Source organism: Rhincodon typus, chromosome 3 (assembly GCF_021869965.1).
Source record: "Rhincodon typus isolate 14 chromosome 3, sRhiTyp1.1, whole genome shotgun sequence".
In the NCBI taxonomy this organism is placed as follows: Eukaryota; Metazoa; Chordata; class Chondrichthyes; order Orectolobiformes; family Rhincodontidae; genus Rhincodon; species Rhincodon typus.
In genome coordinates this window covers 90,520,866-90,534,613 of record NC_063334.1, presented here as the reverse complement: position 1 = coordinate 90,534,613, position 13,748 = coordinate 90,520,866, and the positions used below count along the sequence as shown (strand labels likewise).

General features: G+C 40.4%; 1 protein-coding gene across 2 annotated transcripts in view; it reads right to left on the bottom strand.

Annotated features, from left to right (window-relative positions):
• The window catches only part of hapln1b (hyaluronan and proteoglycan link protein 1b), a 101,451-nt gene that overhangs the window by 57,755 nt on the left and 29,948 nt on the right, over positions 1–13,748 (bottom strand). For both annotated transcript variants that reach the window (XM_048594965.1, XM_048594964.1), the window contains exon 2: positions 2,070–2,213. In XM_048594965.1, coding sequence (XP_048450922.1) covers positions 2,070–2,178 — 109 coding nt within the window. In that variant the 5' untranslated portion in view covers positions 2,179–2,213. The remainder of the gene's footprint in view (positions 1–2,069; positions 2,214–13,748) is intronic.

Sequence of the window (13,748 nt, the reverse complement as noted above, 5' to 3'; positions counted from 1 at the left end):
GGTAGATGCAGGGATCATGACAAGCAAATTCTGTGAGGTTACCTGCAGGATCTGGTGAGGGCTGCCTCATTTAAATGCACTCAGTGCCTGATTAGGGGACTCAGGAGTGGGGCAACTGTGAGCCACCCCTTGCTGTTGCTGCCAAACTTTCTGCTCCACCTTGTGACCACCCAACTGGTGACTTCCCTCCCAGCAGAACATACCTGTGGCTTAGGATCCAGCCATGATCCTTGGCCTCAGATGGACGTCATACTAGCAACAGAAAGTTTCTCATCAGGCAGGACTCCTGCCCAGGGTCCTTTATCCCAGAGAAAGCTTGCTGCTGTCCAGTGACATGCCTGAGTGGCACTATACATAGTGAGCTTCTCCAAAATGAAGCAACATGAATGTGCCACCAGATCTTCATCCAGCAAGAGAGATTCTCATCACCTATATTGGGTCTAATACATTCACCCTGTTTTAGTCTCTACAGATGATGCCTGATCTGCTGAGTACCTTCAGCATGTTCTGTTTTAATTTCTGATTTTATTAATCTGCAGCTAATTGCGCCTCTCTTTTCTTGGCTCCCTATAAATGCTGGACCTATGCCTCATGATCTTTCTGCCAGAGAACTGTATGTGGTACAAGGAAAGAAAATTTAATTCAATAGGGGTGATAGAAAAGGGAATTTCTGCTGGTGATATGACCAAAGTTGTGAAAACTAAATAAAACGAGAGCAAAAAAGCAGGAGAAAAACAGTGCTTGCTATTTATTGTACAGTAGCTGCTAATGTTTTCTCAAGCCTGTCATTTGATTCTGAAGACCACTTTTCTTAGATTCATTAAGAACATTTCTTACAAGGTTGCTGTGTTTGTTTATCAATGGGATTCAATGCAATGTTTGCAGTTTCTTATGAACAAGAAATTGATTGTTTTCAGCTTTGAGTTCAGTTTGCAAAGATGATGTATCTTAGTATTTGGTTTCATAATTAAAATTCAGGTGAGATTTCAAAACTGGCAGACAAATCCTGAATACACAAAATGTGAATTTAAGGTAGTGTTTTGTACCTGAGGCACCATCCTTTATGGAGCCATGCTTCTGCTTATCTATTCCATTGGTTCAGGTAAATTTCAATGATTGGAGAACATCATTCAAAGTGAAACAAGTAATTCTCATAATACATGCCACTATTAATCTTTCAACCAATACCATTTGCAACCTGATTATCATCTTATTTTGCATGAAAGGATTTGCGTAAATGAATTACCTTTTGCCTAATAGACAACAGTTACTGAATTTCAGAGCAAGTCGTTTTCGATATGAAACACTTTCAGATGCTTCTGAGAGATGTGATGCAGTGGTATACACAGGATGATTTGGTGTAATCTTCTACTGAAAACCCTGTACATCCTTTGACTCTAAGAGGTGTGTAATTTCAAGGCCACGGATTCCATTATTCAGGAGACTCTCACAGAAGGCAAACAAACAACAGCTGGTAAGAGAATAAGCAACTACCAGAAACTGCTGTGGAGAAGGGAAGTGTTATATTGATTTGCCAGGGAATATGTCAGTGAAAAATGGGATGGGAGAGCTCTGTTTGGTACCTGCTGTTTGTTATACGAGTAGAATAATTATCAGGCATGAGTGAGAATAATTACAGAGTACAAATGTGAAAAGAGTAATGATCAACTGTTTCAATAACTTAATGAAATTGTACTTAATACACATTTTAGAATACATTAATTGTCAACATAAAATCATAGATTTTTATAGCACAGAAGGAGACCATTCAGCCCATTGAGCTCACTCAAAGATCTGATGACTCTAACCCTATTTTCTAGTACTTGGTCCATAGACATGAAGCTATAGAAAGACAAATGAATATAAAAATACTGTTTAAACATATGCATAATAAATTAAACTTATGCCTTTTCCTTTTAACCTTTTAAGCAGTATGTGTTAATACATATAGAATTATATATGAATCCATTAATACTAGATTAATGGGCTACCATAATGTAACAACTCATACACACTACTTAACAAAGCTAGAAATACATTCCTTAGCTTATCCCGGTTATGTATCTTACCTGCAATGTAGACTGTCCTGAAGTATTTTGACTCTGTAGAGTTCAGGTTAAATTGAGAATCAGCCCAGCAGACAGACAGCAGAGCAAATAACAGCAAAGAAGTCATCATTGTGGCTGCAGAAATTCACTTCACTGTGGGAGAAACTAAAAGAATTTGGGTAAATGAATAAATGAACAGAGATTTCAACAGCTGCAAATTGTCTTGAGCACACTGCAGTCAAATACACAGAGTTATAATTACGTTAATCCACAGTGGAATTTAAATGCATAGATACAGATATTAAGACTGGAATGTGAACTCTTATTGCATTAAAATCCAGTTCTGGTAACATGAGCATTTTCTAGCAACACTGACCCATTTATTACGGTGACCACCAAAAATATCAAGTAAAGCCTTAAATACAGTTTGTACTATATCTAAGAAAGCCATTCAGGCTGTAGAGAGAAGTAAAATGCTTTCCTGTTTCGAGCATTGGTTTGGGATAGTCATATAATATTTGAAATTCCATTTGTTCCTTTGTTTAATTTTGCTATAAAACAACTAGGATTAGGAGAATGAACACATTTTGAAAGTATCAGAAACCAACTCAGCACTGCAATCAGGATTGTGCTCAGAACTGCAGAAATCCCTTTGCAGAATTATACTTCTATCTTTCAAATAGAACAGAAGCATGAAAATAAAATGCAAATCAACTCACCATTTCAAACACAGGCATCACTTGAAGAAGCAACATAGAAGATAATGTAGAAACTGGGTTAGAGTGGACAGTGGTAGCACTGCAGGCACACAGATTGATTTTTCATTCATTTCTAACATAGAATGCTGACGCACAAACTCAGTGTGCTAGGTAGTGTGTCTGCAGTCAGCAAAGCTGCATGCAGCAGAATGGCACAACCAGGCTGAGAACGGTCACAAGAGTTGAGCTAGCTGTCATCGCGAATAGATAATGACACAAAAAAAAGAATCTCGATGCTGCATTGCAACTAAGTGGACTGTATACAGCATCACAAATTTTATATTAGAAACATATTTATACCTATACCTTAAATATCAGTTATAAGTAATTTTCTTGTCACTGTTATTTTGCACCATGTAGTGATGTGAAATAACTTGGAAACATCTTAGCATGCACTGCAGTCCACATCAGGACTGAAATGCCCCATTAAATGCATTATTTCCAGCATTCATCTTCATGTATTGTAGCTTGAAGAAATGTTACTGGACTAGTAATCCAGATACCTGGATAAATACTTCAGAGACGTGGGGCTGAATTTTCACAGCCCCCGAATGATGTAGTCAATGATGACTCAATTGGAAAATATTGCAAGATTGATAAAATGAGATTCTCAACATGGCGTCTGATTTTCCACCCATCGCTTGAATGGCGATATAAGAATCTCGCTAATGAGTGGCAAGAGGCCTATGTGCATGCATTTACACCTTATTATTACCTATTATCATCATATTTATATGCAGTCAGCTATTATCTTATGTAATGGAGAGAAACTATTCCTGACAATAAAGTCAGAGCTGGTACTTGGCAGCTCCAGTTTGCTGCTTGCTCTTCCAGACATCCATCTTGTCAAGCAGTCCCCAACATCTCACGGCACAGTCCATGGGCAGTGACTGTCCCCATCCTTCATACATGGAGGTTGGCATCAAACAAGCACCAACCTCATCAATCATCAAGGTACATCTTCAAACCATTTAGAATACAGTTCTTCACTTCAATACTGCATGTTAGAGCTCACTGACACATTTCATTGTAATTCCTTCCAGGTTGTGTTGCAGTGTGTGGACTGGCATCCATCTCATGCATTGGAGCAGGGTGTAGCTCAAGCCTCCTTACTTATTCTCGTGGTGTAACTCACTTACACCGACTTAGATGTTCACAGCATCTCTGCTTTGCATTTTGTGTATTTCCACCTCATTCAGTACTTGTAGGCTCAGAACATTTCTCCCTTGCTTTGCTGTTTGGTGCCGGCACAAAGCTAGGCAACTTGTCATGGCTGACAGCAGTGATCAGTCAAAGGGGTGAACATGTTACGGTAGGATATGGTGCTAGGACAATGCAGTATGTGCCAGCAAACACACTGTATGTGCTTCAACAAAATGGCCATGTCTGAAAGCCTAATGGGCGTAATCCTTAGTCAAATCAAGGGACACTGTCTTCTGTCAATAGGTGCCAGCTTAGTAAGTCAAGGGTATTGCACAATATTATTCCAGGGGCTTGGACACGGTCCTTCAGGATTTGGGCTACTCAGACTTACGTGGTCCAAATTGCTATAGTTGGGGGGTTGGCCCACAATCAGTCCTGTAGGTCCAGTGCAATCAGCCCAAGGATTGACAAGGGGACTGCACAGAGAGCAGTCAGGGGTCTGGTCACTCACCGGTCAGTGTTGTTTTCTCCAAGTCTGTCAGCGGGGTGTAAACGGTTAGACCAGGGTTCTGTTCACTGAAATGCAAAGGGGTGGAGAACTTTATCGGGAGCCAGCACTGTAAAGGGATGCTTAGAAGTCAATTACGGGGATTGGAGGCAGATCTAAACTGATGGAGTTGTCATGGTGTGCAAGGCAGAAGGATCATGAAGGCAAGATGAGAAGTTCACCGAGATTGCAAGGCTGATCCTGAAACTTGCTTTGTGAAGTGCTAACTTTTTTAAAATATATTCACTAATGGGATTTGGGTGTTGCTGGATCGGCCAGCATTTATTGGCAACTCTAGCTGCCCTTGAGAATGTGACAGTCAGCTGCCCAAGTAAACTGCTGCAGTCTGTTTGGTGTAGGAAAACCCCCATAGAGTATTCCGACACACTCCTGACTTGTGCCTTGTAGATGGCGGACAGGCTTTGGGAAGTCATAAAGTGAATTACTCGCTGCAGGATTCCTAGCCTGTGTTTTGCTCTTGTAGCCGTTGTGTTTATATGGCTACTCATGTTGAGTTTCTGCTCAATGGTTACACCAGGATATTGATAGTGGGGCATTCAGTAATTGTGATACTATTGAATGTCCAATGATGGTTAGATTGTCTTGTCTCTCACTGGAAATGGTCATTGCTTGGCATCTGTGTGACGTGAATGTTACTTGCCACTTGTCAGCCCAAGCCTGGATATTGTCCAGATCTTATTGCATTTGGGCATAGACTGCTTCAGTATCTGAAGAGTCATGAATGGTGCAAATGTCCACACTTCTGACCTTATGACAGACAGAAGGTCATTGATAAAGCAGCTGAAGATGTTTGGGCCAAGGATACTACCCTCAGGAAATCCTGCAGCGATATCCAGTATCATTATAAGGCAATCGCTCATTCCAGGTAATAGTTCAGTGAATCTTTTCTGAACTGCTTCCAATGAATTAACAAGCTTCCCAATGAATCAACATGCTAAGCACCAATGGCTGGAGTGATGGGGTGTAGATTTTTAAAAAAATTCGTTCATGGGCTCAAGGTGTCATTGACCAGGCCAACATTTATGGCCCATCCCTAAGACATTCATTGTGTTGGTAATGGGAGAGGAGTCCTTGACAATAATTTTACTTAGTTGCTGCGAATGGAGGTCTCAGCATTACCAGATCAGTGGTAATCTGGTGGTCCTCTCCTACTAAGGCAAGGACTCTCTTATCGTGGGCGGTAAGGAGATAAATATTGGGCACATCACCACCTGTCCTATTGTGGGCTGTTTACCCTGAAATGAGACAAACGGAGGGGTTGAGTGAGAGTATAGTGGGTAGCACAGCTGTTATTGCTGCTGTATGTGTGGTAAAGGTGGTGAGATATCTCTGAAGAGTGAGTGAGAAGCACAGAGGGCATGCAGGGTTACTGCATTTGGGGTGGGTCTCCACTTTGGTCCCACTCTACTACCCTATCCACCAGGACATCCAGTTTCCTTGTCAGCAAATTGGGGAGCCAAGTTGCCTCTGTCTGCCATCTCCAGGGTAGTTCTTCTTATACTACAACTCTGAATGGGAGTCCCCATTAACAGCTATTCACCCTCCCAGCCAGATTGTTATCCACTCCTTTGTCTGTCTAACTGTTCTTTGCTCTCTTTGGGCTCTATTCCCACCTATCATTTACTCCTTACCCCCTCCCTTCACCCTATCTTCTGCATAGAAACCAACATTTTCCTAGTCACCATCAGTTCTAAGGAAGGGTCACCTGACCCAAAACATTAACTCTCATTTCTCTCCCCTCCCAGTTGCAGTCAGATCTGCTGAGTTTTTCCAGCAATTTCTGTTTTCGTTTCTGATTTACAGCATCCGCAGTTCTTTTGGTTTTTATTCTGAAAGGGAGTTCCTGGGTTATAGCAATTGACCTGCTACACAGCTGGAGTTTAAATATGGCACTAGCACCAGGAATCCCAGAAATTCCCAGCAGTGTTGAGTGCTTCCAACGCTGTCAAGCTTAAGTCAGCACAAGAGTGTTAAAATACAGATGTGATGCATACATAATAAGGTGAGAAGTGGAGAATTGTGTAAGCTAATTTGCTTGAGCACACAGAAAGAAACCTTTTGTGAGAATTCCTGAAATTGACACTTGGTCAATTTTTGGTAAAATTCAGCTCATGGCTTCAAACGTCACAATGCAGTGGGACAATTTAATATTTATAAATATTAATGGATTAATAAATCTAGAATAAAATGTTAGCTCCATTACTAATGATCATTAACCTCCTGGATTGTCATTAATAAAACCATCTCTTTCACAAAATGCCCATCAGACAAAGAAATCTGTCATTCTTACCCAGTCTAGGTGGCATTTGACTCAAAATGCACAACAATGTGTATATGCCTTGACTGTCCTCTGAAGTGGGACTGCTCCAGAGAAAAAAACACAGGGGATATTCAAGAAGATAGCTCACCACTGCCTGCTCAAAGGTACTTAGGGATGGGAAATAAATGCTACCTTTGTCAGTGATACCCAAACCAAGAACTAATGTTTTAAAAGTCACAAAGAAAACGTGTACTAACAAAATAGATCCTAAAACCTCACCATCAAGGAAGTTTGTATTTTTACATACAGATAATTAGTTAAAAAAAACCTCATAACTTTGAATTATTAAAATAAATTTTGCCTTTTACTCAGAAATATTGGGATTGATATTCCCCTGCCAGTAAAGCCAATTTGTTCTTGCCACCATTTGCGCAGACATTGATCCATGGTCCTCTTCAGTGTGGAGCGAAAAGACAGATCCATTTGTCCATTCATGTCAATAACTAAATGGCAGTAGACCCCTGGCGAGATCATCAGGATCTAACCTGAATATTGAAAGAAGGACTCTGATGGCTATAAGTGCTTGTTTCACATGGCTTGATTCCTGACTGGGAAAGCAGAGTGCTAGATTGCTGGCTTGTAGAGGGTCTCCTACTGCCCCAAACTGGAGACAATTGGAGGTCTAGGTCAGGAACAATGGGATAGCCTCTAAAAGCCATCCCACCATCCTTTGCTTTGACCCAATTGACTCTCCTCTGCCTACAAATCCATCCCATTACAAGAAGATAAAAAAATCTTGACACCATCTAGGACAAAGCTCCATATCCACAAACATTCACTCCCTCTATTATCTGCACTTTCCCCATCAAGCCACTTACCGTCCAGAATTGAAAGCATATCGCTGTTCCGTCACTATCACAGGGTCAATTCCGTCCCTAACAGCATTGTGGATGTACCTACACCACAAAGGCTGCAGCAGTTCAAGAACAGCTACCACTGCCTTCTCAAGGGCAACTAGGGATGAGCAATAAATACTGACTCAGCCAGCAAAGTCCATGTTCATTAAATGAACGTGAATGAACTCGATCTCCCAGAGGAGTAGGCCACCACCTGGCAGTTTTTAGTTCCAGAGCTGCCAGCCTTTGAATATCCATCAGCCTCTGGTGACGTAGGATGCCATGCTGAGGCCTGCTATAGGCCAAGAAACTCATCCATGCTAACTGTGCTCTCGATGGTATGAAACAGATTGAGTTTTCTCAGTGGTAACGATGGCACATTAGTTGCCTGCCACCTAACATGCCCACCATGACACTTTAACAAAAAAAGACGAAACTGAGCATGTAAAAAGACTTGGTTTAACACAATTACTCTGTGCATAAATTGTCATTGGTTTAAATTGAATATTTGATTAATCAATTAGAAACAGATTATACTAAAATAAGGTTGCTTCCACAACTGACAGCATGAACTCATGAACACTCAAAATGAATGGCTCTCTCTAATGACAAGAGAAGACTATTTTCTTTGATTGAAGTTTGAGTAAAAATGGGTTATCAATCTAAAATAATTACTTAACCATTGACATGACATTGCATTTTGAATTGAAGCCCCACGTTGGTGTCAAATGAAAGTCCTGACTCTGAACAATGTTCAGAGTAGTCCTGAATAGAAACTATTCCTGAATTGACAGTTGGTAGCCAATTAAAGATGGCAGACAGACTCTCAAAGCTGAGGGTTAACTGGGGACACTCCAATGTGGGTGAAGCTGCAGCCTGCAGTTGCAGGTAAGAGACAAAAGGTACCTCCATCTTGAAGTGTCTCTCAGCAACTTTTAAACAGTTAACCTCAATAATGTGCAATACTGTGTAGAGTACAGCATAGCACAACTTTTGTGGGTCAATCCTGAAGGGTGTTTTATGATCTATCACATTCACTTTCAGCATGCCGATGGGCTTGATCGATCATGCTTCTGATCATCTGTTGGATGTTATTGCTGAGGTTTTTGGCGGGTCTCATCAGCCAAAGTTTGAAATGAGAATACCTAGTAGCCACTCCTTAAGAATATCAGCAGGTCTAGAGATTGCCGCAGGACAAAAACATCCTGACAGAGATCCCTGGAAACCTTATGCATACCTGGAGAAATATTTTACTGTGGCTACACACCAGCTGCACATTGATGGAGTGAAAGTCCTTTTGGTTCAGGAAATCTCATGATTTTTCATGGGAGTTCTCTGATTGTCAAGCAAGTGCAGTCAATAACAGTCTAGACCTTTTGGGAAGCTGCCAGAGGTTTAATCCTGAGTCCCACACATTTTGAATGGCATAAACTCAGATGAAGTTGACATAGTTATTAATCCTGGCAAAGAAGCAATCAGTCACATATCCTATGCATTTTGATGCCACCCATTATTTGATCCCATATATGTCTCCAGCAGTGTTCTGACGGATCATGAGGCCAACAGTTTGAAGGTGATACTGACATTGCCAGCCACAGATAAAATGTGATCTTCAGGTCCAATCCACAGCAGGTAATCTTCTAATAGTCTTCAGCTGTTTGCCACACACTGATGTTACAACTGAGCCTGTTTGAGTGCAGCTGCTCAGTCTTGGAAAAAAGCCTAGCCCCGTGATAAATTCCCTATGTTGCATGTAGTGCCTCCTACAAGCTACAAACCTGTGCCACTCTTCTCTCTGCTGCTCCCCTATCTGCTGTTTAGCCACAGGTATCTCCAAAGCAGGCTGCTGCTGGAGTTGGCACTGTATATTGGACTTTGTCCAAGGTTCAAGCTTAGGCAGCCAAAGTACAACCTATCCTTGCTGTGAGTCAGAAAGTCTCCGAAGTGCGGAAAGTGAACTCCCCACGGCACTTTCCCACATGCAGATAAGAAAACAGCTGTGAGTACTGAGTAATTATTGTAATGTTTCTGTGCAATTGATTCAGCCTCCTCAACTGCTGCTGTGTTCTTGTCTTGCTTTCACTGGCAAGTTAGGAAGTCTCGGAAACCCTTGGATTCGATGTTAAAGTAAAAATGTTTTGAAACATTAGTGCAATTGTGCGATTAACACCCATCTCCCTCTTGGGTAAATGCAGAAGTTAAAGATGTGAAGGTGACTTTCTGACACTTTGCCATCTTCCCTGGAATGACTCCTTGGCCACTCTCAAGCCCATGTACTCCTCCTTTACTGTCCATTTAACCACTATTAGCCCTTAATATCAAGGACACAGTTACATCACAACTACTGAAGAGTGAGAATGAACTTTTGCAGTTACGGAGCTGTGCTAATTATTTCAGGAAATCTTTAATTCTCAGGCACAGTGATGGTATTGTCAGTGAGCATGAAAGTTACTACAGACCTGTCTCTGGATAGTGCAGAGAACATCTGCAGTTTCAGCCAAATTGATGTCTGTGGATAAACCTAACATGGAGCTTACACTTTACAAAGAAAATCCAACACCCTTCTCACATTTCTTACTGATCAGCAACTGCAGAATGACAAGCCTGCTCAATTCTACCATATCCTTGCTTTTCTTAATTAATGGAGATGACCAAAGACATGTGGCTATTTCATTCTCTTACCATCAACTAACTGCCTACATTGTCAAGAATGATTTCTACTCATTAAATATGAAGCTATCCACTGATCATATATTTACAGAAATTTATTGTACTGGATATGGCTATTTGTCCCATTTTGTCCATGCTAGCCAAAGAGCAGCGATCCAGTCTAATTTTGTTTTCCAACTCTTAATCCGTAAACCAATTGGCTATGACATTTAAAATAAATACTTCCTGAATTCTGTTGGTGTTTCTTCATTTCTTTACTCTTTCAACCTGTGATTTCTGTATGTCCAACATTATTTATGTGAAAAATATTCTCGCTTCCTTTTTATCCTTGTACCAATTATTTGAAATCCGAAACCATTTATTATTGACCACTCAGTTAGCTCTGTTCCAATAAAAACAACACCAGTCTATTCAACCTTTTCTCATAACTAAAACGCTTCAGATCGGATAACATTCTCCAAAATCTTCCATGCACTATTTCTAAATCATTTCTAGATTTTCCGTATATAATAAAATAAAGAACTGTGGATGCTGGAGATCTGAAACAAAATCAGAAATTGTGTAGAAACTCAGTAGGTCTGGTAGTATCTGTGGGGAGAAAGCAGAGTTAACATTTCAAGTCTAGAAACTCTTCATTGTATCTTTCATCTGATGCAGTGACTGTAACTGTATGCAATGATTTATCCTGTGCTTTAAGCCAATGTACATCTCAGGAATTTCATTTATTTATTTCTGGGATGTGTGCTTCCCTGGATGGGCCAACATTTATCACTCATCCCTAATTACTCTGAAGAGGGCAGCGATGAACAGACTTCTTGAACCACTGCAGTCCTTGGAATATTAAGGATACATACAGTGCTGTTAGAAAGGGAGTTCTAGGATTTTGACTCAGAAACAATGAAGTAAGGACAATGTAGTTCCAAATCAGAATGGTGTGTCTTAAAGTGAAATCTGCAAATGGTGGTGTTTCAATGTATCTACTATCCTTGTCCGTCTAGATGGGAGTTCTCCATCACATTCTTGAATTGTGCTTTGTAAATGGTGAACAGGCATAGTGGAGACAGGAGGTGAGTTATTTGCCACAGAATTCTGAGTCCCTGATCTGATCTTTTTATTCGCTGTATTTATATAGCCGGCCCAGTTCAGTTTCTGGTAAATGTTTCGCCCCAGGATGTTGATAGAAGGGGATTAAACAATGATAATGCCATTGTATGTCAAGTGGTAATGGTAAGATTCTCTCTTGTTGGAGACAGCCATTGCCTGGCTCTTGACTGGCACTCATATATAGACCTGCTCTTGTAGTTGAATCATCTCGCTGTGAAGGCCCACATACCATTTGCCTTCTTCATTGCTTGCTGCACCTACATGCTTACTTTCAGTGACTGGTGTACAAGAACAGCCAGGTCTCGTTGCACCTCCCCCCTTTCCCAATCTATGACTATTCAGATAATAATCTGCCTTCCTGTTTTTGCTAACTTCACATTTAACCACATTATACTTCATCTGTCATGTATTTGCATACTCAGTCAAGCTGTCCAAATTACACTGAAGCATCTCTACATCCTCCTCACAGTTCATCCTCCTTTCCAGCTTCAGGTAAAGTTCTTAGAGCTAAAGGGGTTAAAGGATATGGGGAAAAAGTGGGACTGGGGTACTGAGTAGTCATGATCAAAGGACAAATGGCCTTCTCCTGTTCCTATTTACTATGTTTCTAAGAAAGTTCCTTGCCATTTATAAGCCCAAGTCTAGATGTTTTCCAGGTCTTGTTGCAAATGGGCATGATCTGTTTCAGTATGTGAGGAGTTGCAGATAGTGCTGAACATTGTGCAGTCATCAGCAAACTGCTCCACTTCCAGTCTAGAGTATCTCTCAGTTATGGATGTCTACACATACACTGTCCGGAGGCTACTTGCTCTTAATCTCGAAGGAAGGCCTTTCAACTAGGTAAATGTTGTACTGTAACATTCTTTTATTTACATCCACACATGGTACACTATCAAATACAGTACTCTAATTTAGTGTCTAAGTTTTCTCTCTTCTCATGCTCATTCTAGACTAATGTCTTCTCTGTTACTGATTTCAGAGCCATCTCATCAATTGCATATTCCTCATTTACATGAATTTCATTATACCAAATACAGTATGTGGATGTGGTCTAACTAGTGTTTCATACATTTGAAGCACAACCTCCTTGTTGTTATAATAAGTTTTACTTAATGAAGGAAGATATTGCAAAGGCATTCTTAATCACTTCATTTACCTGTCCTGCAACAGTTAGGAATTTACACCCTCAGGTCCTTTTTGTTCAATTACATTTTCTCAATACCTTTGTACTTGTTGACTTTTCCCTGGCTGTATTTCCTTTCCCAAAATTGTTGTCGCACACTTCTCTGGATTAGTTTCTATTTGCTTACTTATTCTGTTAATTGATATCTTTCCATGGTCTACAGCTTTTTAATGAACCACCTATCACAGTTATTTTAGTATTATCTCCGAACATCTGAATCATGCCCCTTACAAGTCTACATCATTGATATATGCCACACAATGCAAGGGGTCTAATGATTAAACCTGCAGAACCCGATTGGAAACAGCCACTAGTCACAAAAGCCCATGTAAATGTTTACATTTTATTTCCTGCCTTTGAACCCATTTTGGATCTTGCCTGACACTTCTCCTGTGGGCTTTTTGCTTTCTGACAGTGTGCTATTTGACACTACCCTCATAAACCCTCATCAACTTTCTATTATACTTCAGAAAGTTGTTGGGTAACAGATAAAACTAGGATCAACTTTTGCACATTTTCATAAGCATTTATTTACAGAGTTATATATTCCAAGCAAGCACCTCCTAACCCAACAACTACTGTTTCAGTCTGTGTCTATTTATGAGGGCACAAATGAATCCCTAGCTAATGTCTACTGCCTGCATGAAATTAAAGCAATTAATATACAGCGAATGCCTTCAATGTTACAGCCTCAAAATAAGTCAATTTATTCAGTCATGACCTTCGCTTAAAAAACTCTGTCTTTGATTAATCTGTGACTTTCTGAATGATGAATAATACTGTTTTCAGAATGATTTTCAATAACTTGTCCATCACCAAGATTGGGTTGACTGACCTGTAATTACTCAATCTATGCCTTCCTCCTTGTTTAAACAGTGGTGCAACCTTAGCATTTTTCCTATTTCATTTGCAGTACCAGAAGCTAGGAATCTCTTTCATTTCCTAAAATCTGCTGTGAGTCTACCTGTACAAGAAAATATTAAACATTCAACTACTGAAGGCTTTGCAGCTGCTGGGTCTGACTTCAATGATTAACCACTTCAGGGTAAGATGGAGGGTAGATGCAGGAAAGATGTTCACACTGGCGGAGGAGTCCAGAACCAGGGGCTACAGTTTAA